Source organism: Dendrobates tinctorius, unplaced genomic scaffold, assembly GCF_039654945.1.
Source record: "Dendrobates tinctorius isolate UK_male_01 unplaced genomic scaffold, ASM3965494v1 ptg000074l, whole genome shotgun sequence".
Classification (NCBI taxonomy): Eukaryota; Metazoa; Chordata; class Amphibia; order Anura; family Dendrobatidae; genus Dendrobates; species Dendrobates tinctorius.
In genome coordinates, this window is record NW_027361742.1 from 3,953,307 (window position 1) to 3,980,000 (window position 26,694).

At 47.0% G+C, this 26,694-nt stretch overlaps 1 protein-coding gene across 3 annotated transcripts in view; it reads right to left on the reverse strand.

Annotated features, from left to right (window-relative positions):
* Positions 1-26,694, reverse strand: part of CFH (complement factor H) — a 712,377-nt gene that overhangs the window by 266,563 nt on the left and 419,120 nt on the right. For 2 of the 3 annotated variants that reach the window (XM_073582878.1, XM_073582877.1), the window contains exon 13: positions 4,584-4,634. The exons of the other annotated variant lie outside the window; for it this stretch is intronic. In XM_073582878.1, coding sequence (XP_073438979.1) covers positions 4,584-4,634 — 51 coding nt within the window. The remainder of the gene's footprint in view (positions 1-4,583; positions 4,635-26,694) is intronic. 3 annotated transcript variants of the gene reach the window in all.

A 26,694-nucleotide genomic window follows, 5' to 3' on the forward strand; every position in this document is an offset into this window, starting at 1 on the left:
AGGATTAACCTGATCGCCAAACGGAGTAGCGAGAAAAAGTCAAAATGCCAGAATTACATTTTTTGGTCGCCGCGACATGGAATTAAAATCCAATAACGGGCGATCAAAAGATCATATCTGCACCAAAATGGTATCATTAAAAATATCAGCACAGCAAACAAAAAATATGTCCTCACCCAACCCGAGATCACGAAAAATGGAGACGCTACAGGTATCAGAAAATGGCGCAATTTTTTTCTAGCAAAGTTTGTAATTTTTTTCACCACTTAGATAAAAGAGAACCTAGAAATGTTTGGTTTCTATGAACTCGTAATGACCTGGAGAATCACAATGGTAGGTCAGTTTTAGCATTCAGTGAACCTAGTAAAAAAGCCAAACAAAAGACAAGTGTGAAATTGCACTTTTTTTGCAATTTCACCGCGCTTGGATTTTTTTTCCCCATTTTCTAATACATGACATGGTACAACCAATGATGTCCTTCAAAATTACAACTTGTCCTGCAAAAAACAAACCCTCACATGGACATATTGACAGAAAAATAAAAAAGTTACGGCTCTAAGAAGAAGGGAAGCAAATAACGAAAACGCAAAACCAAAAATACCTCCAGTCCTGAAGAGGTTAAAGCAATCATTGCTTGCCCATCTCACAACAGACGAAGCACAATTCCTGTGACAAACAAGCCTTTATAGCAAAGTTTTAATTTTGTGGCAAAATTAGGTACAGAAGTGTATTACAGTGGGGAAAAAAAGTATTTAGTCAGTCAGCAATAGTGCAAGTTCCACCACTTAAAAAGATGAGAGGCGTCTGTAATTTACATCATAGGTAGACCTCAACTATGGGAGACAAACTGAGAAAAAAAAATCCAGAAAATCACATTGTCTGTTTTTTTTTTCATTTTATTTGCATATTATGGTGGAAAATAAGTATTTGGTCAGAAACAAAATTTAATCTCAATACTTTGTGATATATCCTTTGTTGGCAATGACAGAGGTCAAACGTTTTCTGTAAGTCTTCACAAGGTTGCCACACACTGTTGTTGGTATGTTGGCCCATTCCTCCATGCAGATCTCCTCTAGAGCAGTGATGTTTTTGGCTTTTCGCTTGGCAACACGGACTTTCAACTCCCTCCAAAGGTTTTCTATAGGGTTGAGATCTGGAGACTGGCTAGGCCACTCCAGGACCTTGAAATGCTTCTTACGAAGCCACTCCTTCGTTGCCCTGGCGGTGTGCTTTGGATCATTGTCATGTTGAAAGACCCAGCCACGTTTCATCTTCAATGCCCTTGCTGATGGAAGGAGGTTTGCACTCAAAATCTCACGATACATGGCCCCATTCATTCTTTCATGTACCCGGATCAGTCATCCTGGCCCCTTTGCAGAGAAACAGCCCCAAAGCATGATGTTTCCACCACCATGCTTTACAGTAGGTATGGTGTTTGATGGATGCAACTCAGTATTCTTTTTCCTCCAAACACGACAAGTTGTGTTTCTACCAAACAGTTCCAGTTTGGTTTCATCAGACCATAGGACATTCTCCCAAAACTCCTCTGGATCATCCAAATGCTCTCTAGCAAACTTCAGACGGGCCCGGACATGTACAGGCTTAAGCAGTGGGACACGTCTGGCACTGCAGGATCGGAGTCCATGGTGGCGTAGTGTGTTACTTATGGTAGGCCTTGTTACATTGGTCCCAGCTCTCTGCAGTTCATTGCAGAGGTCCCCCCGCGTGGTTCTGGGATTTTTGCTCACCGTTCTTATGATCATTCTGACCCCACGGGGTGGGATTTTGCGTGGAGCACCAGATCGAGGGAGATTATCAGTGGTCTTGTATGTCTTCCATTTTCTAATTATTGCTCCCACAGTTGATTTCTTCACTCCAAGCTGGGTGGCTATTGCAGATTCAGTCTTCCCAGCCTGGTGCAGGGCTACAATTTTGTTTCTGGTGTCCTTTGACAGCTCTTTGGTCTTCACCATAGTGGAGTTTGGAGTCAGACTGTTTGAGGGTGTGCACAGGTGTCTTTTTATACTGATAACAAGTTTAAACAGGTGCCATTACTACAGGTAATGAGTGGAGGAAAGAGGAGACTCTTAAAGAAGAAGTTACAGGTCTGTGAGAGCCAGAAATCTTGATTGCTTGTTTCTGACCAAATACTTATTTTCCACCATAATATGCAAATAAAATGAAAAAAAAACAGACAATGTGATTTTCTGGATTTTTTTTTCTCAGTTTGTCTCCCATAGTTGAGGTCTACCTATGATGTAAATTACAGACGCCTCTCATCTTTTTAAGTGGTGGAACTTGCACTATTGCTGACTGACTAAATACTTTTTTTCCCCACTGTATATACTACCCTCATTGTTTGTAGGTTTGTAGTGTGTTAAGAATAAAAAAAGTTGCCTTTATGGTGCTGTTGCTGTATGACATTTCTGATCATGCAGTTCACAACCACATTGAGTGACTATGCAGGTACAGCACTTCCCTATATCACTTCGATCTTTGGATTCTTATTCATAGAACTAGATTATGGCCCGATGCTATCGCATCGAGAGGATGCGATAGCATCACACCTCTTGCCATGTTAACCTTCAACACACACTCCTCTCACCTTTCACCAGCTCCACTCACTCTTTCACTCCACATACGACCCCTTCTCTCACTCCGTCTCTCATACTCACGCCGTCATCGCCGCTGCTCCACGATCCCCGACATTTTCTTCCGCCGGCGCCATCCTGGATCCAGACGTTGTCCACGCCGGCGACATGTTCTTGCGGCGATGCCATCTTGAGTATCGTGAAATCCCGCGATAGTCAAGATGGCGTCGCCGGAAGAACATGTCGCCGGCGTGGACGACGTCGGGATCCAAAATGGCGTCGGCGAAATCTCGCAAGATTTCGCCGACGCCATTTTGGATCCCGACGTCCTCCAAGCCGGCGACATGTTCTTGTGGCGACGCCATCTTGACTATAGCGGGATTTCGCCGATCCAAAATGGCGTCGCCGCAAGAACATGTCGCCGGCGTGGAGGACGTCTGGATCCAGGATGGCGCCGGCGGAAGATGTCGGGGATCGTGGGTCAGCGGCGATGACGGCGTGAGTATGAGAGACAGAGTGAGAGAAAGGGTCGTATGTGGAGTGAAAGAGTGAGTGGACGTGAGTGGAGATGGTGAAAGGTGAGAGGAGTGTGTGTGTTGAGGAGGAGTGGTGTGTTGAGGGTTAACATGGAAAGAGGTGTGCGGTGACGTCACCGGTTACAACTGGACAGAAGTTGTTACAACCGGAAGCTGCTTAGGGCATTTATTATTATAGATATGACTAGAGCTCCCATTTTCAGGCTGTGTGCCCACATTGCGTTTTTTAAGCGTTTCCGCGGCGCTTTTAGACGCGCGTTTCTGCCGCGGAAACGCTTAAGAAAAGCATCCAATGTTATCATAATGGAATCCGCACATGTTGTGCTAATGGTGTGCTTTCTCCGCTGCGGAAACGCATAGCGGGAAAAAACGCAGCATGTTCATTAATTTTGCGGAAACGCGTGCGTTTTCGCATACATACGGTTGTATTGCAAAAACGCATAGGAAAACGAGGGTGTGCATTTCCTCTCAGGAAAATTCTGCTTCAAAAACGCAACGTGGGCACATAGCCTAACAAAAGCGTCAAAAACGCTTACAAAAGCGCATCATAAAATGCATGCGTTTTCCCAGGAGGGTGTGCGTTTCCTCTCAGGAAAAGTCTGCTTCAAAAACGCAACGTTGGCACATAGCCTAACAAAAGCGTCAAAAACGCTTACAAAAGCGCATCATAAAATGCATGCGTTTTCCCGGGAAGAGGGTGTGCGTTTCCGCTCAGGAAAATTCTGCTGCAAAAACGCAACGTGGGCACATAGCCTAACAAAAGCGTCAACAACGCTTACAAAAGCGTGTCATAAAAGGCATGCGTTTTCCCGGGAAGAGGGTGTGTGTTTCCGCTTAGGAAAATTCTGCTTCAAAAACGCAACGTGGGCACATAGCCTCAATGTTTCAGCACTGCTGTACGGCAGTAGTACACCACAATCAAATTAGGCTTTTTTCTACTTGTATGTGGAATGAGCTGTGTTCTATGACCATCTACCATAGGTTGTAAAAGCCTAAAATAACACAGCTTGGTTAGAACTCAACTGAGATAGCTCCTTGATTCACTACACTAGACAATGTGATGTGATACCTGAAGGACATTATGTAGAAACCCACCTACTCTCTGAATCTTCAGCAGTGTGTCAGCTAGCACCAGGAACTATTTTTTGACCCTATTATATTGACTTGCAATTTGTTTAAATTTCTGGGGATCTGCACACTAGTGTTTATAGAGTCATGCTATTCATTCTACTGGTTACACATAGACCAAACTTTATTCTTAGTTTATATTGGGCCCTTTATGTTCAGAGTATTGGAAAAACTGACATTGTTAAATAATTGTTTTATGTTACATTCCCGCAGTTTTCATGAAACAATATCAGAGAAAATATATTATTGCCATTTCCTAAATGGGTATGATTTGATACATGTTGGTTTATTTATTAATACAAATGTTAAAATGAGATAAACAACTTACCTTCCTTTTCACCTGGTGGTGGGTCAGTGGCATCTGACTGACCAGGTTGCTCTAAAAAATATAATAAATGAGCACAAATAATATTTAATACTCCCCTGCTGCTTTCAAGTCAGTCATATAGAGTCATTTTCTTACAAAAATATATGCTCTGGAGGGTTTACGAAATGCACAAGTGTAATGGATGCTGTCATTTCTATAATTCCTAATTCTCAGCTACATAAATATTGTCTCTAAACTTTAAAGATTATCTGTACAATTCTTTCTCATGTGATTCAACTTTTGTAAATAGAGATTTAGGCTGGTTTCACATTCGCGCTTTTTAAGCGCACGCACGGCCGGGGGTAGCTCCGCCCCCGAGCCGGCTCTCTGCCCGGCGTGCCCGCCCCCTTCCTTGTAGCGCCGCCTCCTAGCGCACAGCGGCGCCTGCGATCGGCGCACCCTATCTTTAGCATAGGGTGCGCAGATCGTGCGCAGGCCATGCGCTAGTTGCGCTTTGACCTGCGCTGCGCACTTTTGACGGTGCGCTGTGCGCGCCAAAATCAAACTTTTCGGATTTTGGCGCGCACGGCGCACCGTCAAAAGTGCGCAGCGCAGGTCAAAGCGCAACTAGCGCATGGCCTGCGCACGATCTGCGCACCCTATGCTAAAGATAGGGTGCGCCGATCGCAGGCGCCGCTGTGCGCTAGGAGGCGGCGCTACAAGGAAGGGGCGGGCACGCCGGGCAGAGAGCCGGCTCGGGGCGGAGCTACCCCCGGCCGTGCGTGCGCTTAAAAAGCGCGAATGTGAAACCAGCCTTAAAGGTATATGAGTGAAAAAGTGGTAGAACCATTGATTCCAACCATACTGGATGCAACATAATAGCCTAGATATTGAAATTCTGCATTGCTTTCTCAGGTGGTCTGCTGATTGTAATTGCCACCACTACCACACCATCCTCCTATCATCAGTACAGCACTGTGCAACGTAAGCGCATCACTGACGTGCTGAGCTTAATCTACACTATACCATTCAGATGGCCCTTCTAATAAACCCCAATCTTACCTGCAGTGTCGTTAGATGGGTACGATGAGCTGCAGTTTTCTATTATGTATATCATTCTGCTTTTTGGTTTATTGCTGCTTCTACCTTCTCTTGTGTCAGCTACAGTGTGCTCAGTGATCATTATGTTATGAAAAGAAGCCTGGGCAATTAGACCCAGTGGTTAAATAATAACTGGGTATTGTACTGCTGGTTTTTAGGGATGAGTGAATGTGCTAAGTCATACTCGGTTATCACTCGAGTATTAATGTGCTGGGAAGTGCTTGTTACTTGGCAAGCAATGGGCGATGCTCCAATTCAAGGTGAAAAACCCGCCCCACATCTTTGGCGCCAGTTACACAGCCAATAAGCATGCAGCGATTGCTTGTGAATGGCTGAAATGCTGAAGCCATCTTGGTTGTGGCATTAATGTGATTGGCTAACCAGCTAACATCATCATCAAGGACTGGTGCCACCCACCTTGGCACACTGATGCCACTGCACAGTTTTATACCTATAACAGTAAGATCAGGCCATGGACTCCGCCGGTACTTCTGCTGCTTCCCAAAAGGAGTTGCTCTTATTACGGGAGAATCAGGGATGCATAATGTCAGTCATGAAGTCCATGGACACCCGTTTGTCAGCCCTGCAGGTGGCCGATCCTGGAAATGCCACTCAGCTGGCCAATCTTCAACAAGAGCTGGGTCAGCAACGGGTTACTCAAGCCCATATTTTGAGTTATATGGCCTCCGTTGATAGCCATTTGTAGGGCTCTCCAGTCTGCTGCCACAATCCCGATTCCGACCCCCCGTGCCTACAGCTCTCCCGACGCCTCGCCTCATCAAGCCACCTTGGTTTAGTGGCAACCCCAAGCTCTGTAGGGGGTTCTTAAATCAGTGTAGCCTCCATTTTGAATGGTTGCCTCAGCATTATCCCTCTGATCGAGCCAAAGTAGCCTTCATTACGTCCCATCTGGAGGGAGAGGCCCTGTCCTGGCTGAACCCTCTCTGGGAACGGGACGATCCAAATGTCTCGAGCCTTCTGGTCTTCTTGGATACCTTTTGCAGGGTTTTTGATGAGCCGGGTCGGTTAGCCTCCCTTACCGAGTCTCTTTTTAACCTTCATCAGGGCTCTCTCACGGTCGGACAGTATGCGATCCACTTTCGTACTCTCTCCTCTGAGCTCGGCTGGAATAATTCGGCATTGGTAGGGGTATTATGGCGCGGTCTTTCGAACAGGATAAAGGATGATCTTGCAGGTCGGGATACCCCGACCACCCTGGAGGACCTTATCTCTCTGGCCACCCACATTGACCTGCGCTTCCAGGAGCGCGCCCAGGAGTTAGCGAGAGACAGGAAGCCTATTAGACCGGCCTCCCTTTCCCACCAGTCCGCTAGTCCCCGTCCTGCCGGGCCCTCTTCTCCCTCCTCTGTCAAACCCATGCAGGTGGCTCGCCTCAAGTTGGTTGAGTTGCGTCGGAGGGAGAAATGGGCGCAAGGCCTATGCCTCTATTGCGGAGGTTCGTCACATTTTGTCCGCGCCTGTCCTGAGAGACCGGGAAACTCCTCCTCCTAGGTCAGGTAAGAGAGGCCTCCCTAGGTGCTAATGATTCCTCTCAACCTCTTACTATTTCTGTTCTTGTGGTCTCAGGGCAGAGACGTGGGTCCGAGATGGCCTACGTGGATTCGGGCTCGGCAGGTAACTTCATCCGGCGTGAAGAGGTGGACAAGTACCAAATTCCCTTTGTAATCCTCGCCTGATTGCTGCAGGGGATGGCAGACCGCTACAAGAGACCGTCACCTTGGTCACTGAGGAAGTGGAGTTGCAAGTCGGAGCCTTACATCGAGAGAAGATAGCTTTTTATGTTTTGCCAAAACTCTCCCATGCGATTCTATTCTGCCTCCCCTGGTTAAGGACACATAAGCCTGTCCTCGACTGGTCGTCGGGGGACGTGCTCCGCTGGGGGCACCCATGCCAAGCTCGCTGTCTGACTCCTGTCCACCCCCTGACCTTGCGGGCCTTCCTTCAGCCTACAGTTCCTACGCTGACATCTTTGATAAGAGGGAAGCGGAGGTTCTTCCTCCACACCAGCCTTTTGACTGCCCAATTGAGCTTATCCTCAGCTCAACCCCCTTCTAGGGGCAGCATCTACCCTCTGTCTCCCACAGAGACCTTAGCCATGTCCGAGTACGTTCGGGAGAGACTCGCCAAAGGCTTTATACAGAAATCCTCTTCGCCTGCGGGAGACAAGTTTTTCTTCATCAAGGAAAAGGACGGCTCTCTACAGCCATGCATTGACTATAGGGGCTTGAATGAGATTACCATCAAAACAGGTATCCTCTTCCACTCATTCTGGAGTTGTTTGACCATCTCAGAGGGGCCCGGGTCTTCTCCAAGTTAGACCTTAAGGGAGCCTATAATCTGATCCGTATTCGCGCAGGTGACGAGTGGAAGACTGCTTTCAACACTCGAGATGGCCATTACGAGTACCTGGTCATGCCCTTTGGTCTCTGCAATGCTCCTGCGGTGTTTCAAGAGTTCGTCAATGAGATCTTCCGCGACCTTTTGTACTCCTGTGTGGTTGTGTACTTGGATGACATCCTTGTCTTCTCACCGGATCTCTCATCCCACAGAAAGAGTGTTCGCCTGGTGTTACAGCGTCTTCGGGAGAATCGCTTATATGCTAAGATAGAGAAATGTCTCTTTGAACAAACCTCTCTGCCATTTCTGGGTTATATTATCTCCAACGCTGGATTAAGGATGGATCCTGAGAAACTGACTGCTGCCCTCAAGTGGCCTTGACCCTTTGGTGTAAGAACGATACAACGGTTTCTCGGATTTGCCAATTATTACAGGCAATTTATTCCTCACTTTTCCGCAAAAACCAAACCTATTTCTGCTCTCATCAGAAAGGGGGCAACTCCCATTTCTTGGACTACGAAGGGGGAGGAGGCCTTTCATACTCTAAAACAGGCTTTTCCCACAGCCCCGGTGTTGCACAGTCCCGAAAGCAACCAACCCTTTGTGCTTGAGGTGGATGTTTCCTCAACAGGTGTCGGGGCAGTACTGTCCCAGAGATTCGACTCCGGTCGTCTGCGTCCTTGTGGCTTTTTTTCAAAGGCTTTCTCTCCATCCGAGTGCAACTACTCGATCGGCGACTGTGAACTATTGGCCATAAAATTGGCCCTGGAAGAATGGCGTCATCTCCTGGAGGAGCTGTCCATCCCTTTGTAATCTTCTCTCACCACAAAAAATTGGCCTATCTCCAGTTTGCTCAGAGACTCAATTCCTCGTCAGGCCAGATGGTCCTTATTTTTTGCCTGATTTGATTTTGAGCTCTGTTTTCCCCCCGGCAACAAGAACACCAAAGCCGTCACCCTATCCAGGGTCTTCCAGCCAATCGAGACAGTGGAGGAACCTTCGCACATTATTGAGCCCACTAGAATCATCACTGTGGCTCCGGTGATCTGGCTTTCTCCACCCCCAGGCAAGACCCTTGTGCCAGAAAATCTCAAGAGGAAGGTCCTTCTGTGGGGTCACTCCTCCAGACTGGCCGGCCATGCCGGAACCAAGAAGACGCTTGCCCTTATCACGCGTCACTACTGGTGGCCTACACTTCGCCAAGATGTGCTTGATTTCGTGGCCTCTTGTCCCTCCTGTGCTAAGAACAGAGAACCGCGAAGATTTCCTTCCGGCTTATTGCTCCAGTTACCAGCCCCTGCCGTTCCTTGGGAACACATTGCCAGGGATTTCATCACCGACTTACCCCGTTCTTCTTGTTGTATGGTAACCCTTGCGGTGGTGGACCGTTTCTCCAAGATGGCCCACTTCATCCCTCTGTCCGGTCTCCCCTCGGCTCCTGAGTTGGCCAGAGTTTTTATCCATCAGATCTTCAGACTCCATGGACTACCTCAACGTATTGTGCCTGACCGGGGGGTTCAATTCACCTCCAAGTTCTGGCGGGCACTTTGTAAGCTCATGAACGTTTCCCTCGACTTCTCCTCTGCTTACCATCTGCAGTCCAATGGGCAGGTGAAGCGTACCAACCAGACTTTGACTGGGTACATACGTCATTTCTCCAATGCCCACCAAAACGACTGGGTTGACCTACTACCTTGGGCAGATTTCGCCTACAACTATACTGGCGAATCCTCAGCCAAGTCTCCGTTTTCATTGTGTTTGGAAGACATCCTGGTATTCCCCTTCCAGTAACCCCTGCCTCCGAAATACCCGCGGCCAACACCTTGTACTCAGAATTTTCCAAGACCTGGGCCGAGACCAACACGCCACTCAAGAAGGCCGCTGACCGGCTCTCGTCCAAATTTATCTGGTTGAAACTGCCCTCTTACAAGCTGGGCCCGCGGTACATCCGGCCGTTTGAAATACTTGGATGTGCCAATGAAGTTGCCTACAAATTAAGATTGCCTGCTTCGCTCCAGGTCACGAACACCTTCCACGTCTCTCTCCTGAAACCTGTGGTACTGAACCACTTCCACTCCGTATCTGATCCTGTTTCTCAGCCGGTTGGTATCGATTATATCTTTGAGGTGGAGGATATCATCGCCAAGAAAAAGTTAGAGGTAGGACCTTTTTCTTATTGACTGGAGGGGCTTTGGTCCTGAGGAGAGGTCCTGGGAACCCCGAGAGAATATCAATGCTCCCCGCATTCTCAAGACATTTTTTGCTAATCTCAGGGGAGGGCAACTTAAGGGACGGGGTACTGTCATGCCACCGCTGTATACTCACCCGGCATCCGTTCCCGCTCCGCAGCCCTCCGCCATTAGGCAGCGGTGGCGGTCCCTTCTGATAGGTCCGTGGCCGACAGCGTCTCTGCATGCAATGCGCATGCACCGTAGGCTGCGGCCACGCCTCCCTCCTGTCGCTTGTGCTCTGGCGGTGCTTCCGGGTCAGGGCACCGCTGGACCAATGGCAGACCAGGCAGGGGTATATCAGGCCTCCCTCCATTGTTGGAGGGCCTGATCTTCATGTTTGTTAGCACACTGGGCCCGTTCCTTAGTACACTTACTTGTCATCTGCAGTCTGCCTTCCGTGTTCCTGCTTCGTCCTGCTGTCTGTGCTCCAGCCCCGCAGTCCTACTCTGGCGTTCCTGTCCCTTGCTGCCATCTCTACTCGGGTCCTGCAGTCCTATTCCAGTCCTACCTTTCGTGTTCCTGCTCCATCCTGCTGTCTGTGCTCCAGTCCTGCAGTGCTACTCCGGTGTCCCTGCTCCGTCCAGCCATCTGTGCTCCTGTCCTGCAATCCTACTCTGTTCCTGTCTTCTACAGTCCCGTGGTCCTACTCCAGTCCATTCTGAGCCACCCCTCTCGGTACCGGCTATCGTGGCACCCGAACCCCTGGGCCTGCTCCTAACGATCCCTGTATAAGCGTCAGCTCCACCTGGCGGCTCGCTCAGGGTCCCCTCGGTGCCACGATCCAGAGGGTCTACTCCTGGAGATTTTCCTCACCTGACCGCCCGTGGTGTTTAGTGTTCCCTTTATTATTTTGAGCAGTATATATAGATGCAGATTTTTTTGAGAGGGCTGAAAATATTGAATATATTTTGATCCATCAAGTATTAGTAGGTCATTTTTGTGTTTATATAACACACCCAACCTTGAAAACCTTGAAACATTTTTCTTGGCTACATTTCTCAGCCATACACTGTTCTGAAGTGTGGAGTAAATTTTTGCAGTCTTAACTTTCTCATCAATACAGTTTTATGTGTTATGTGGTACATTTCTGTGAAATTTATGCATCTTGGATAAATTTCTGTAATATTATCTAACACTATAATAAAGAATAAAAAAATTAGTTGGATTATAGTTCTCATCCATACACTATTGCATGATCTGGAGTGCATTTCCTGTAGGACCTACTGTATGTAACAGAAAAAAACTTTAAAGAATTTTGCAAGCTTACATTTCTCAGCCATACAGTAATATGTAGTCTGGGTACATTTTTGTGATCTCCAAAGCTGAGGAAAAGCATTTTAAAATTTTGCAAGCTTACGTTTCTCAGCTATACAGTGTTACATAGTCTGGGTACATTTTTTTGATCTTCAAAAAATTGAGTAAAAGCTTTTCACAATTTTGTAGGGTTACATTTCTCAGCAATACAGTATTGCATGGTCTGGGGTATATTTCTGTGATTTATAACACGTCTGTTTGCTTCCTTCATGTAGTCTGACTATATATATTAACAAAGATCCATGTCTCAACTATTAAGTGAAAATTAGGGACCAAAAGAGTTTTAGCATAAAAAGATATAAATTTTATTACATAATAATTAAAAATAACAGCAGAGCAACAATGCTAAAGCAGGCAGTGGTAGACATAAATGGTAGATAATATCTAGAAAAAAATCCAAGTGGAAAGGGCATTACTCCCTCAAAGTACTCACTGATAAATCACATCCATATAGTGTAAATATAATCTAGAGTGCCTTATTCATGAATCTGCCATATTTTATATAGTAGAGAAAATAAGAGTATATCTTTTGCCAAGGAATTTATTTTAATAAATTCACAAGAATGTTAATTGTACCTGACGCCGTGAGCAGAAACCACCACACAGAGAGTAAAATAATTGGGTTACAAGAAGCTGCACCATAATTGCCACAATGTGAGCCGGCATGTTCACGAAGAGCAACATAAATAAACAGTTAGTTGCTCAGCAGAATAAACCACATATTAATGTGAAAAAAACTGGGCACAAATTGAAAATGCAAACAATGACCTCAGCGAATATTCCTCCTGAGGAAGCCAAGGCGCAACGCGCGTAGAGGCGGCAGGCAGCGGCAGCACATAGTCACTTCATGTAAGTGTTACGGTACTAGGTTTTAATAGGTCTTTTCTTCTGCCTAGTAGAGAATACTTTGCTTTGGCCTTAGTCCGGTCATTTGTATGGGCTTATCTGCGCCAATATTCGCTGAGGTCATTGTTTGCATTTTCAATTTGTGCCCAGTTTTTTTCACATTAATATGTGGTTTATTCTGCTGAGCAACTAACTGTTTATTTATGTTGCTCTTCGTGAACATGCCGGCTCACATTGTGGCAATTATGGTGCAGCTTCTTGTAACCCAATTATTTTACTCTCTGTGTGGTGGTTTCTGCTCACGGCGTCAGGTACAATTAACATTCTTGTGAATTTATTAAAATAAATTCCTTGGCAAAAGATATACTCTTATTTTCTCTACTATATAAAATATGGCAGATTCATGAATAAGGCACTCTAGATTATATTTACACTATATGGATGTGATTTATCAGTGAGTACTTTGAGGGAGTAATGCCCTTTCCACTTGGATTTTTTTCTAGATATTATCTACCATTTATGTCTACCACTGCCTGCTTTAGCATTGTTGCTCTGCTGTTATTTTTAATTATTATGTAATAAAATTTATATCTTTTTATGCTAAAACTCTTTTGGTCCCTAATTTTCACTTAATAGTTGAGACATGGATCTTTGTTAATATATATTGTCTTTTGAGTTATGCTATTATTTATTTTCCATTAACAGGGGATTTTTTTGTACTTAATGTAGTCTGACTAGTAGCGTAGCTACCGGGGGGGGCAGAGGGGGCGGTCGCCCCAGGTCCCGTGCTCTGAGGGGGCCCACCCGGGCTACGCTGCTGTAGCTGTATCTGTGGCAGAGCAAGGAGAATCGATCATCTCCCTGCTCTGCCGTGCTGTTTTCTCTGCCACCGGACATGTGATGAGGTCACAGGAGGGGAGGAGTCGAGGTCACATGATCAGGGGCCTCTCAGTGTATGCAGGACCCTGCCATGCTGGATGAAGGGAAGATTCTCTATGAGGTCAGGAGGAGTTTACAGGGTGGATGTAGCAGAGCCATGTGTGTACGGGGTGTACGCAGCGGAGCCGTGTGTGTACAAGGTGCACAGAGCGAAGCCGCGTGTGTTCGAGGTGTACGGAGCAGAGTCATGTGTGTATGAGGTGTACGGAGCGGAGCCGCTTGTGTACGAGGTCTATGGAGCGGAGCCCCGTGTGTACGAGTTGTACGGAGCGGAGGCGCATGTGTACGAGGTGTTTGGAGTGGAGCCGCATGTGTACAAGGAGTACAGAGTGGAGCCGCGTGTGTACGAGGTGTACGGAGTGGAGCCGCGTGTGTACGAGTTGTACAAAGCGGAGCCGCGCGTGTACGAGGTGTACAGAGCGGAGCCGCGCGTTTACGAGGTGTACGGAGCGGAGCTGCGTGTGTACAAGGTGTACAGAGTTGAGCCGCCTATGTACGAGGTGTACGGATCGGAGCGGCGTGTGTACGAGGTGTACGGAGCAGAGCGCGTGTGTACAAGGTGTACGGAGCAGAACCGCATGTGTATGAGGTTTACGGAGTGAAGCCATGTGTGTACTGAGTGGAGCCGTGTGTGCGAGGTGTACGGAGCGGAGCTGTGTGTGTATGAGGCATAGAAAGCGGAACCATGTGAGTATGAGGTGTGCGGAGCTATGCGTGTACAAGGTGTATGGTGAGGAGCATTCATACCTCCCAACCATCTCAATTTTGAGAGTCTGCCCCAGTCGGGAGCTTACTTTTCCCGTTGACACAGGAGTACACGGCAGAGCCCCAAGGAGCACTTTAAAATTTGAACGTGATGTTCCACCGGAAGTGACGTGCTGGAAGCTGACCGGAAATGAGGTAATTTCGGGAGGAGATTGTGACAGAACAATGGAGGCACCTCAGGGAATGCTTCAGATCCATCATCGTCTCCTCCGACAGCGCGGACAGCAGGATCGCCTTCGACTTGGAGATGTTGGCCATGTGAGTGGATCATGATATGTCCTGAACTGGGAGGCTCAGGTGGGTACTACAATGGGAGCCGGGCTGCTATAGTATCTTTATAGAATCTCTTTCTTTCTTTCTTTCTCTCTCTGTTTCTTTCTCTCTCTCTGTTCTTTCTCTCTCTCTCTGTTTCTTTCTCTCTCTGTTCTTTCTTCCTCTCTGTTCTTTCTCTCTCTCTCTGTTCTTTCTTTCTTTCTTATCTTTCTTTCTCTCTCTAATCTTTCTTTCTATCTGTTCTTTCTTTCTCTCTCTCTGTTCTTTCTTTCCTCTCTTTCTCTCTGTTCTTTCTCTCACTCTCTGTTCTTTTTTTCTCTATAATGTAGCCCCCTTCATATGGTATAATACAGCCACCACAAAGAATGTAATGTAGCCCCTTCAGAATATAATGCAGCCCCCCTCATAGGGTGTCATGCTGTCATTCATTACATGGGGTATCATACTACACCCCTCATACGGTGTATCATGCTGCCCCCATCATACAGGGTATCATGCTGCCCCCTCCTCATACGGAGTATGTCATGCTGCCGCCTCATACGCGTATCATGCTGCCCCCCCCATACGGGGTATCATAATCGTGCAACCAGGACTCACTATATAAATTTTAAAAAAAAAACACTATACTCACCTCTCCTCCTCGCTCCCACACTGATTTCGGCGGCGGCTCTGCTCTGTCAGGAGCTGCGCTGCAGTCAGACAGGCACACAGCGGGGACGTGATGAAGTGATGTCATCGCGCACCCGCTGTGTGTCAGAGGAAGAGGGTAATGAAGGGAGAGGGAGCGTCATGTGACGCTCTCTCTTCCATTATTGCGGCACGCACAGAGGATCCAGTTGATTCAAAAAGGTAAAGACTGATGATGTGATAATTTCAAAATACTGTTGCTGTATTTCTCTGGGCAATTGTCTAGGACCCTAGGCTATCCTTGTAACCCAGACTACCCCTGAAGGTGGAGACTGTGGGGTCTTGTACCTTGCTATGCTCCTAAATGCATGCTGATCTACTTCCTTCTCCATCCAGGGATGTATGGAACAGAAGTGTATGATATAACACTAATAGGGTTGAAAGAATAGCTTAGGATAAGTGCTTATCCAAATAGCTATAGCACTTACTGAATAGCTGCATTGGTAACATGGATACCTGCAGCGCTCCCGATAATCAGCTGTTCGACACCGCAGCTGCCTGTGTCATGGCCCAACAAGCAGGCTCTCCATGCATCAAGGGAAAAGCAGGAGGGGCAAACCAAATGGGAGAGGATTAGGAAAAACACACATTACTAAATCCACACAGCTATCTCCTGTAAACTACACCCACTGACTACTACTATTTCAGCACTCCCCTTCACCACCAAACCAGGAAGTTGTTATCATCAGCTATTTCCTAGCACAAGAGTTGAGCAAATATATGCCACCGGTTTACTGTGTTGGAGAGGAGCCAGAAGACTACAGAATCTGATTTTTCCAGGAGAAATCCTGGATTTCCTACGTTAAAGCTCTGCTGTTCACTGCTAACCACTCCCATCTCCTACATAACTGAGCCCTATCAAGCACTCATTGTCAGAGTTAGCTTTTGCTGCATGGTTAGAGGTTGTTGGTTGCTGTTTGAGAAAGCGATTGGTAGATTTATCTGAGACTGTTGCTAGATTTTGGGTGTGTAGTAATTTCCTCCCCTTCTCCTACTTTAGTTTTACTCCATCCTCCACTCCTCTGTTTGTGTGAGCATATGTCTATGATTGATATTTTCTTTTATCCCTGTTTGTATTATCATGTTAGTTTGCGTGGTGTATTATGGTATACAACTACTCCCCTTTTCCCTGGGTGGGGGAAGGGAAAAGTCTGAGGGTGGATTCAGGAGCTAAGGAGCTAAGGCAAGGTATGTGGCCCCGGTGTCTTCATCATCAGAAGAATTTCGAAACCAGGGCGAGCTAGGGCACTTCTAGCATTAGGGACAGGGAAGGAGCCCCTGGTCCCGGGACACCCGACAGCAGAGCCGTGACATTATACCTCCGAGGAGTGACCAACATAGAACAGCTGAGGCAATTCAGAACGGAGAACTCTAGGAGATAAACAGAACTGAGTTAACTCTTGCAATATCAGAGCAAGGAACACCTTCATTGCTAATAGGAAGGTGAAGAAAATCGAATATGTGCAGGGGTTTGTGTAACCAAACACTGCAATCTTCTGGCCCCTCTCTGTCGTGGTATTCCCATAGCATGAAGACTCAGGAGTGGCTACATGGCCTTCCTCATAATGCTGTGCAGTATATTACATTGCATAATCTAGTACAACCAATCATGGGGACAGTATAAAAATGAGGGCTGGTCAAGGAGTGTAGGAACATTGTAGGAATAGTAGGTTAGAGTGCACAGCTCATTTAAAAAAAGAGACAAAAAAGACCTAATCTGATTGTGGTGTACTATTTTCAGAGCTTAAACAAATTGAAAATGAGAGTGATTGTCTCCGTCCGCGAATACTAATACAAAAATGCAGTCTATCTTAACATTTATTATTGTGAAGGGCAGACTTTCTATTCCATCTATAAGTCCTGTTTTTGTTCAGCCCTATAGTTCCTTAACAAAAATCACCCGCAGGCTAAGGAACATACTACACCATAACAACCATAACAATTGTTGATTAATTGGAAGAAATAAACAATCATCCTTTGTGTTTAGATGACATGAGGATAAAGAAGGTAGAAAACATGATTTTAACCCCAATATGCAATGCTGGCTTTATAAGCCATGGTACTATGGGCTGTAATAGTGGTATTTGCAGTCTAAGCCTGGGCAAATTTCAATGTAGGAATTAGATGATAGGGAAGTAACTCAGGCCATTTCCCATGAAGAGGCAACTATCACTCAAATCAGGGATGATGATGATGAAGATAATGATTCTGTAATGGATATAACCTGGGTATCAGACAGTGTACAGGTTATGCTGCGGGAAAATAGGATCCTGGCACACATTCACACTACTAGCACATGAAACTGCATCATCTTTTCATATGGGGAAAGCAAACAGACTACCAAGATGAGCAAGGCTCAAGCTGTCCTCCTTCCTATCTTTGTGATTTTCTTTCTGGTAAGAAGCCAGTACCTGCAAGTAATGGATTGTCATTGTCATCAGCCCTATCATCTTTCTCATCTACTGCTTTTCAAACACTTAAAGGGAATCTGTCACCCCATTTTTGCCCTATAAGCTGTGGCTACCGCCATCAGGGGCTTATCTACATCATTTTGTAATGCTGTAGATAAGCCCCCAATGAAACCTGAAAGATAAGAAAAGCAAGTTAGATTATACTCACCAGGGGGCGCGGTCAGGTGCGGTTGGTGTCGCTGTCCGGTCTGGTGCCTCCCATCTTCATACGATGATGTCCTCCTCCTTGCTTCTCTCTTGGCTCCTGTGCAGGCGTACTTTCTCTGCTCTGTTAAGGGCAGAGTAAAGTATTGCAGTGCACAGGCGCTGGGAAAGGTCAGAGAGGTCCCGCGCCTGCGCACTGCAGTATTTTACTCTGTCCTCAACAGGGCAAATAAAGTACGCCTGCGCAGGAGTTGAAGGAGAAGCAAGGAAGAGGACAGCATCGTATGAAAATGGGAGGCGCCAGACCGGACGGCGACACCCATCGGACCGGACCGAACGCCAGGGTGAGTATAATCTAACCCTTTTTTATTATCTTTCAGATTACGTCGGGGGCTTATCTACAGCAGGGGTCCCCAACCACCGGTCCGCGGCCCAGCACCGGGCCGTTGCAGTGCCCTTGCCGGTCCGCGGACAGAAGGGGAGCCGGCGGCGGTGCAGCAGCTGATACTCACCCTGCATCCCGCGGCGGCTTCATCCAGCGCTGAGCGGTCAAGTGTAACGCTCATTTAAGGTCATGAATATGGACGCCACTCCTCTCCCATAGGCGTGGCGTCCATATTCATGGACCTTAATGAGCGGTAACATGTGACCGCTCCGCACAGGAGCTGAAGCGCCGCGAGATGCAGGGAGGGAAGTTCAGCGACGGGAAGGAAGGTCAGCGATGTGAGGGTAAGTATGATGGGGGAGGATGGGGGAGCCGAGTGGAGCCATATATACAAGGGAGGCCGGGAGACTGGGAGCGGAGCCATATATACAAGGGAGGCCGGGAGACTGGGAGCAGAGCCATATATACAAGGGAGGGAGAGTGGAAGCAGAGCCATATATACAGGGGAGGCCGGGAGAATGGGAGCGGAGCCATATATACAGGGGAGGCCGGGAGACTGGGAGCGGAGCCATATATACAGGGGAGGCCGGGAGACTGGGAGCAGAGCCATATATACAAGGGAGGCCGGGAGACTGGGAGCAGAGCCATATATACAAGGGAGGGAGAGTGGAAGCAGAGCCATATATACAGGGGAGGCCGGGAGACTGGGAGCGGAGCCATATATACAGGGGAGGCCGGGAGACTGGGAGCGGAGCCATATATACAGGGGAGGCCGGGAGACTGGGAGCAGAGCCATATATACAAGGGAGGCCGGGAGACTGGGAGCAGAGCCATATATACAAGGGAGGGAGAGTGGAAGCAGAGCCATATATACAGGGGAGGCCGGGAGACTGGGAGCGGAGCCATATATACAGGGGAGGCCGGGAGACTGGGAGCGGAGCCATATATACAGGGGAGGCCGGGAGACTGGGAGCGGAGCCATATACACAGGGGAGGCCGGGAGAGTGGGAGCGGAGCCATATATACAGGGGAGGCCGGGAGAGTGGGAGCGGAGCCATATATACAGGGGAGGCCGGGAGACTGGGAGCGGAGCCATATATACAGGGGAGGCCGGGAGAGTGGCAGCGGAGCCATATATACAGGGGAGGCCGGGAGACTGGGAGCGGAGCCATATATACAGGGGAGGCCGGGAGACTGGGAGCGGAGCCATATATACAGGGGAGGCCGGGAGACTGGGAGCGGAGCCATATATACAGGGGAGGCCGGGAGACTGGGAGCGGAGCCATATATACAGGGGAGGCCGGGAGACTGGGAGCGGAGCCATATATACAGGGGAGGCCGGGAGACTGGGAGCGGAGCCATATATACAGGGGAGGCCGGGAGACTGGGAGCGGAGCCATATATACAGAAGAGGGCGGGAGACTGGGAGCGGAGCCATATATACAAGGGAGGCCGGGAGAGTGGAAGCAGAGCCATATATACAAGGGAGGGAGAGTGGGAGCGGAGCCATGTATACAAGGGAGGGAGAGTGGGAGCGGAGCCATGTATACAGGATGGGACAGGGGAGCCATGTATACGGGATAGAAGAGTGGGAGCAGAGCCATGCATACAGGATGGGAGGATGGGAGCGGAGCCATGTATACAGGATGGGACAGGGGAGCCATGTATACAGGATGGGAGAGTGGGAGCAGAGCCATGTATACAGGATGGGACAGGGGAGCCATGCATACAACAGGGGGAGCCACACAGAGCTGGACAGGACGGGGGGGACCACACATACATTTTCTGATGATTAGAAAATAATCAGCATGTACAGTACTCCAGTACAATTGTTCTTAAGTGCTCAATGCTCCATTTCCTTGTAGGTTCCAATCATCATTAGCAGTGACGGTCATCAGTAGAAGTAGCCCAGTGCTCCCACTGAAACAGAGAAACAAGCCAGGTGCACCCACTCATTCAAAACCTATGGTGAGTTGAGTCACATTAAAAATGTTATAATTAAATGATAAGTATGCACTGCTAAACTACAACTGCGTCCATAGCCCCACCCCCTTATGACCAAAGCCCCGCCCCTGTCACACCTCCATCCCCGCCCTGCCGGGCCATGGAAGAATGGTCTTGGTTCAAGCCGGTCCCTGGTGCAAAAAAGGTTGGGGACCACTGATCTACAGCATTACAGAATTCTGTAGATACAGTTGTGGCCAAAAGTATTGACACTACTGCAATTCTGTCAGATAATACTCAGTTTCTTCCTGAAAATGATTGCAAACACAAATTCTTCGGTAGTATTATCTTCATTTAATTTGTCTTAAATGAAAAAACACAAAAGAGAATGAAGCAAAAAGCAAAACATTGATCATTTCACACAAAACTCCAAAAATGGGCCAGACAAAAGTATTGGCACCCTCAGCCTAATACTTGGTTGCACAACCTTTAGCCAAAATAACTGCGACCAACCGCTTACGGTAACCATCAATGAGTTTCTTACAATGCTCTGCTGGAATTTTAGACCATTCTTCTTTGGCAAACTGCTCCAGGTCCCTGATATTTGAAGGGTGCCTTCTCCAAACTGCCATTTTTAGATCTCTCCACAGGTGTTCTATGGGATTCAGGTCTGGACTCATTGCTGGCAGTAGCCACCTTAGAAGTCTCCAGTGCTTTCTCTCAAACCATTTTCTAGTGCTTTTTGAAGTGTGTTTTGGGTCATTGTCCTGCTGGAAGACCCATGACCTCTGAGGGAGACCCAGCTTTCTCACACTGGGCCCTACATTATGCTGCAAAATTTGTTGGTAGTCTTCAGACTTCATAATGCCATGCACACGGTCAAGCAGTCCAGTGCCAGAGGCAGCAAAGCAAATCTCAGTGATTGGAGAGGAGTTGTTGTAGTAGTGATCTATGGTTTGCTGTAGTATGTGCGTGTTTATCTCCTGATCCCTGTTACAATTTAGTTTATTCCTCCCTGTCCCTATCCTCCTTCCTATTGTTGGTTAGTGCTTTTGTATGAAAGAGGTTGTCTGTTATCCCGGTTTTGTAGAAACAAAATAGGAGAAAGGAGGGGGCGCTCCTGGTGTGATACCCGGTGGTCAAATAGAGGAGGTTAGGAACAAAGTACACTAACCTGCCATGGTTATTCATCTGATGAAGGCGGATTCACCATCGAAAAGCTTTGTGAGGACATAATGACCAAGTAAAGAAGTTTCTTTTCCATCCAAAACAAGTGTCTGTCTTGGTCTGAGCACCCTAATCAGCCGTACTTCTCTTTCCTTTTTTTCCCGGTTTTGTCTTTGTGTCTTGCTTACCTTACATTTCTGTCCTATGCCATATGGTGTCGGTGAGGGGACAGATCAGGGTTTAACTGGAGCATAGTAAGGTTGGAGACATGGAACTCTTTATCTTCAAGAGCACCGCAGGACAGGGATTGTTAGGGTCCCAGTTCCAGGGACAGTTTGAGGCTTCCCTTTCTTACCGAAGACCATCACAGCGTGACATTTTCACCAGCCCCACATTTTGTATCTTGATATGAATACCATTGCAATCCTTGCCAAACAATTGCATTGTCTGAACAGTCAGACTTGCAATCTGGGGTCTTACAGCAGCAGACTATTTGTCTGGTGGGTAGTCAAGCGTAGCTAGAACCTAAGGTTGCCCACCTGGATTAGGTTTCTAGAAAAAAGATAAATTTGTTGTGCTCCATGAAGCCTACAAGCTTTATTTTAGAAAACCAGAGAACGACAGAGAAGTGCTTTTTCATTATTTGTCTATGGAAATAAAGATTTTGTATTTTTATTTAAACTCCTTTGGTTCTCTGTTTTTCTATCATTTTGACAGTGGAGTGGATTTCTGCAGTTATAGGGTGTATGTACACCTGGTGCAATAATAATCAATCTGGTGTCTGATATACTAAGCATTATTTTAGGCTTCATCCTTGTTCATCCTTTAAGGAGATCCTCAATCCTGGGCTTTTTCACTTCTCTCAGACTCACTGTCTCTGTGGTTGGTTGATGGGTTTTTTGATGCTCTAGGCCTCTTGTATGATGATCTGAACCATGTCTCCCTTGCTGAGTCTAAGCTATGTAAGCTCCAGCAGGGAGATTGTCCAGCAGAGGAAGTCTACTCAGAGTTCCATAGATGGGCTTCTGACACCTGGTGGAACGATCCTGCTCTTTGGAGTCAGTTTTCGCAGAGACTGAAAGATTAAAAGACTCTCTAGTGCTTTATGAAACTCCAGAGTCATTGGAGGCCACCATTGTTCTGGCCACATGCATAGATAGACGCCTCATGGATAAATCTGTTGTTACTCTGTCTCCCATGGTACTCCCTAAAACCAAGGTTCTCCCCGTGTGCACTGGAAAACCAATGCAGTTAGGTGGGGACTCACTTTGGTATGAGTCTCTTGCGGTTTGCCACAAACGGGGTAGTGTTTTTTTTGTGGTCATTAAGGGCATTTCAAAGGGGTGTATAATTTTTTAGCAAAGTACAAAAAGCCATCAGGAAATTTCTAATCAAAGTTGTGTGTGGGATAATAAGCTGGGTGTATATTTCTCCTCTGCATGTGTAACTCAGTTTTCTTACTGTAGAAGTGGTTATTGGCATGAAAACTGAGAAAATATCTATCCTCTTGGATAGTTGGGCAGGAGACAATATGGTGGATGCTAACTTTGCAATACATTTTGGTTGACCCTGTGGTACACTGGCAAAGTCCATCCCCATATTTGCAATTGACTCGGCACCTCTAGGTCAGGGAAATTTTATGCAAATAGTGCATAATGTGAACTTGCGCTTAGGGGCTCTTCACAGGGAGATTCTTTCTTTTTATATCTTGGAAGGTCTCCCTACTATTGTTTTAAACTTTCCCTAGCTAATTGTGCATAATCCAGTTATTGACTAGCAGTCCAGAGAAATAGTCAATAGTAATTGCCTGAGTACTATCATTTATACTGTTTCCACTAAAACTATACCCTCTTTTCTGTCTGATTTTGTGGATGTTGTCTCATAAAAGGGGTTCCAGGAACTGCTTCCCCACCTTGCGTATGATTGCCTAGTAAACTTGCTCCCTGGAGTGAAATTGACCAAGATCAGATTATACATGAATTGAAGATGGCCTTTAATGGTCCTGAAAATCATTATGAAAACTTTGTCATTCTATACGGTTTGGCTGATTCCTCTGCCATTTTCCAACATTTTGGTAAAAACATTCTGAAAGCATAAAATGCTCATTATGTGCTCGAGCAGCAGTGTGTTCGACGTGCTCGTTACTCAACGAGTATTATTTTAATGCTCGCATTAAAGCTCGAGTCACCGCTGCCAGTCACTTTAATGCCATAGCCATCTTAGTTATGGCATTGTCATGATCCAAACGCCGAAGGCAGAACCACAGCTGACACCGCCAGACCGGGAACATGGAAAGACAGGATTCAACACCCGGTCTGATCATTTCAGGGGTCAACTTTTCTCAGCCTCAGTCTGGTCTCAGGTTTGCTATTTAGCTCCGCTGCGTCCTGCAGGGGGTATCAGCTATAGTTCTGTCTTCGGCGTCTGTATCTGACGCTGGTATATCCTGATTTGTCCTGCTGTGATCCCTGACTTTCCTCGTGTATGTTTATTCCCTCTGTCGGTCCTGAATCATTGTTTCCCAGTAAGTTTGACTCCCTGGTTTTGACTTGGCTTGCATTCGGACCTGCTTCTGTCCTCTGTCTTTGTCTTATCTGCTTCCAACTGTTGCTGACCCCCTGGTTTGTTTCTGACCACATGTACTGCTGTGACTTCTGGAACTTCCGCTCCTGTTTCTGACTTGCCTTGTCTGACCACTCATTCACCACCTTGTGGTGCTTGTGCTGCTGCTCAGTGTTGATACGCTGTGTGTGCCACCCTTTCTTCCCTCACCAGCACCCCCTGGTGGAGGTTGCGTATTACTGCACTGCAATAGCATGACATTATACCTGACCTATACATTTAAAGAGGATTTTGCATTTTTTTTCTCTGATCATGGATCTGCTTTGTAACTTGGTGGATCAGGTTTCCAATCTGACCCAAATGATGCAGAATTTGTCAGTGGAAGATAGGGCTCTTGCTTCCTCTCACAACCAAATCCATTGGGAGTTTACTCAGACTGTTAAATCTTTTCAGGGTTCCATGACTAAATCAGCTGTTAGGCAATCTAACCCCACTGATGTGTCCTTACACTCTCCTGAACCTACGGTCATGCTCCCTGATACTTTCTCTGGAGAAAATAAGAGGTTTTCTTGTATTCAGAGAAAGTTGTAAGCTATTTATTTCCCTTAGACCCAGATGCTCTGGAGATGAGAGTCAACGGGTGGGGATAATTATTTCATTACTCAGGGAGGGGCCTCTAACCTGGGCTTTTTTTTTTACCTGCTTCTGCCCCTGAACGTACATCTGTAGACAGGTTCTTTGAAGCTTTAGGACTGATTTATGATGAACCAGAACAAGTCAGGGTCGCACATGACATGATCATGGGTCTCTCCAAGAGTAAATTCACTGCAGAATAGTATTGTTCTGAGTTTAGACGGTGGTCTACTGAGGCGTATTGGGATGACTCTGCTTTGAGATGCCTTGTTCAGGAGAGGACTTTCTGATCATCTCAAGGACGCACTGTCCCTCCATCCACCACCCAGTTCCCTGGAGGAGGCCATGACCCAGGCCATTCATATGGTTCTGACTACAGGGTCTCTTGAAGGGATCCCCGGTATGGAAGTTAGGACAATTCCACTAAGCGCTCTGCTTCTGACCCCAGGACCCTCTTAAAGGGATCCCCAGTATGGAAGTGAGGGCAAATCCACTCTGCGCTCTGTTTCTGACCCCAGGCCCCTCTTAAAGGGATGCCCGGTATGGAAGTGAGGGCAAATTCACTCTGTGCTTTGGTACTGACCCCAGGCCTCTCTTAAAGGGATCTCCAGTATGGAAGTTAGGGTAAATCCCTCAGCACTCTGATTCCCAACCCAGGCTTGGCTTCTATTAAAGGGATCATTGGTATGTAAATCAGGGCAAATCCTCTCAGCGCTCTGGTTCTGACGCCAGGCCTCTCTTAAAGGGCTCTCCAGTATGGAAGTTATGACCGTTCCACTCAGTGCTTTGGTTCTGACCCCAGGCTGACGGGATAATGTGGGATATTTGGGGTAGTAGTCCGGTGGCACTGGCTGACAGGAGTATGTGGGATATTAGGGGGAGTAGTCCGGTGGCTCTGGCTGACGGGATGATGTGGGATATTAGTGATAGTAGTCCGGTGACTCTGGCTGATAGGATGACGTGGGATATTAGGGGTAGTAGTCTGGTGGCTCTGGCTGACGGGATGATATGGGATATTAGGGGTAGTAGTTCGGCGGCTGTGCCGGGATGATGTGGGATATTAGTGGCAGTTGTCCGGTGGCTATGGCTGGCAGGATGATGTGGGATATTAGGGGTAGTAGTCCGGTGGCTTTGACAGGATGATGTGGGATATTTGGGGTAGTAGTCCGGTGGCTCTGATGGGATGATGTGGGATATTAGTGGTAGTAGTCCGGTGGCTCTGGCTGACGGGATGATGTGGGATATTAATGGTAGTAGTCTGGTAGCTCTGGCTGACGGGATGATGTGGGATATTATAGTGCATGTGGCTATGCGGAGTGGGCGGGGCTATACACTCAACTTTATATATATATATAGATATAATCATTATAATTTGTTATAACTAACAGTAGTTAGTTACCATGCCCGGGCAGAACCGGGCTCTTCAGCTAGTTTTTAATAAAAAGAAGGGGTCACCTGCAGCAATCAAAGCTTTTTTGTGAGTTTACTCCATTGTAATATAACAAAAGAATGCAAAAGTGTAAGGATAACAATCAAATGTAATCTAGAAAAATAAAAAAACAAAAAATCACACAAGTGCTTACCAGCAAAAAAAGGGGAAACTGTGTCCTCAGCTGCTGAGGTCAAATAAGGGTCGGTGTCAGCCCAAACTAAATAGAATAACGAAAGTGTACAGATTGACCTGCACTATAGGACTGGAAAAAATGAACAATAATAAGTACCAACCAGAGAAACAACCCACTCTAAAGTAAGCATGAATAGAATAAGTACATGTATAACGTTATGGCAAATGCAGTAAATATAACGTAACACTCACCAATTAGAGGCAGACCAATAGATATGATGCAGATTAGTTGTTGTGACTGCTGCTCTGTAAGAGAGGTGAGAAGACACACGGCAAGTGTCTTACTCCAATGGGTTAAATGAGCCTTGCTCCTTGACAAGGCAAGTGGCAGCTTGTAAAAACTGGAGGGAATGAGCGCTTCTAAAAATAGTTTAAAGTCAGATAAGTTTAAATGCAGTGGGGCTGTAATGAAGCCCGGCACAGAAAGAAACTGCAGAGACGGACGCTGGCTAACACAGAGTGGGAGGAGGGCAGGAGATTGGAAGTGCAAGGGATGAAGAAGGCAGCTTAGGCTGGTTTCACATTTGCGTTTTTTAGCGCTGGAAAAAAACGCTAACTTGCGCATGCGTTTTTTCCCCTATCTTTAACATGGGTGCGCATACTTGCGCGCTTGTAAGCGCATGTATGCGATTTTCATGCGCTGCGTTTTTTTGGGGTGTGCGATTGGATTTTCCAGACGCATCATGTT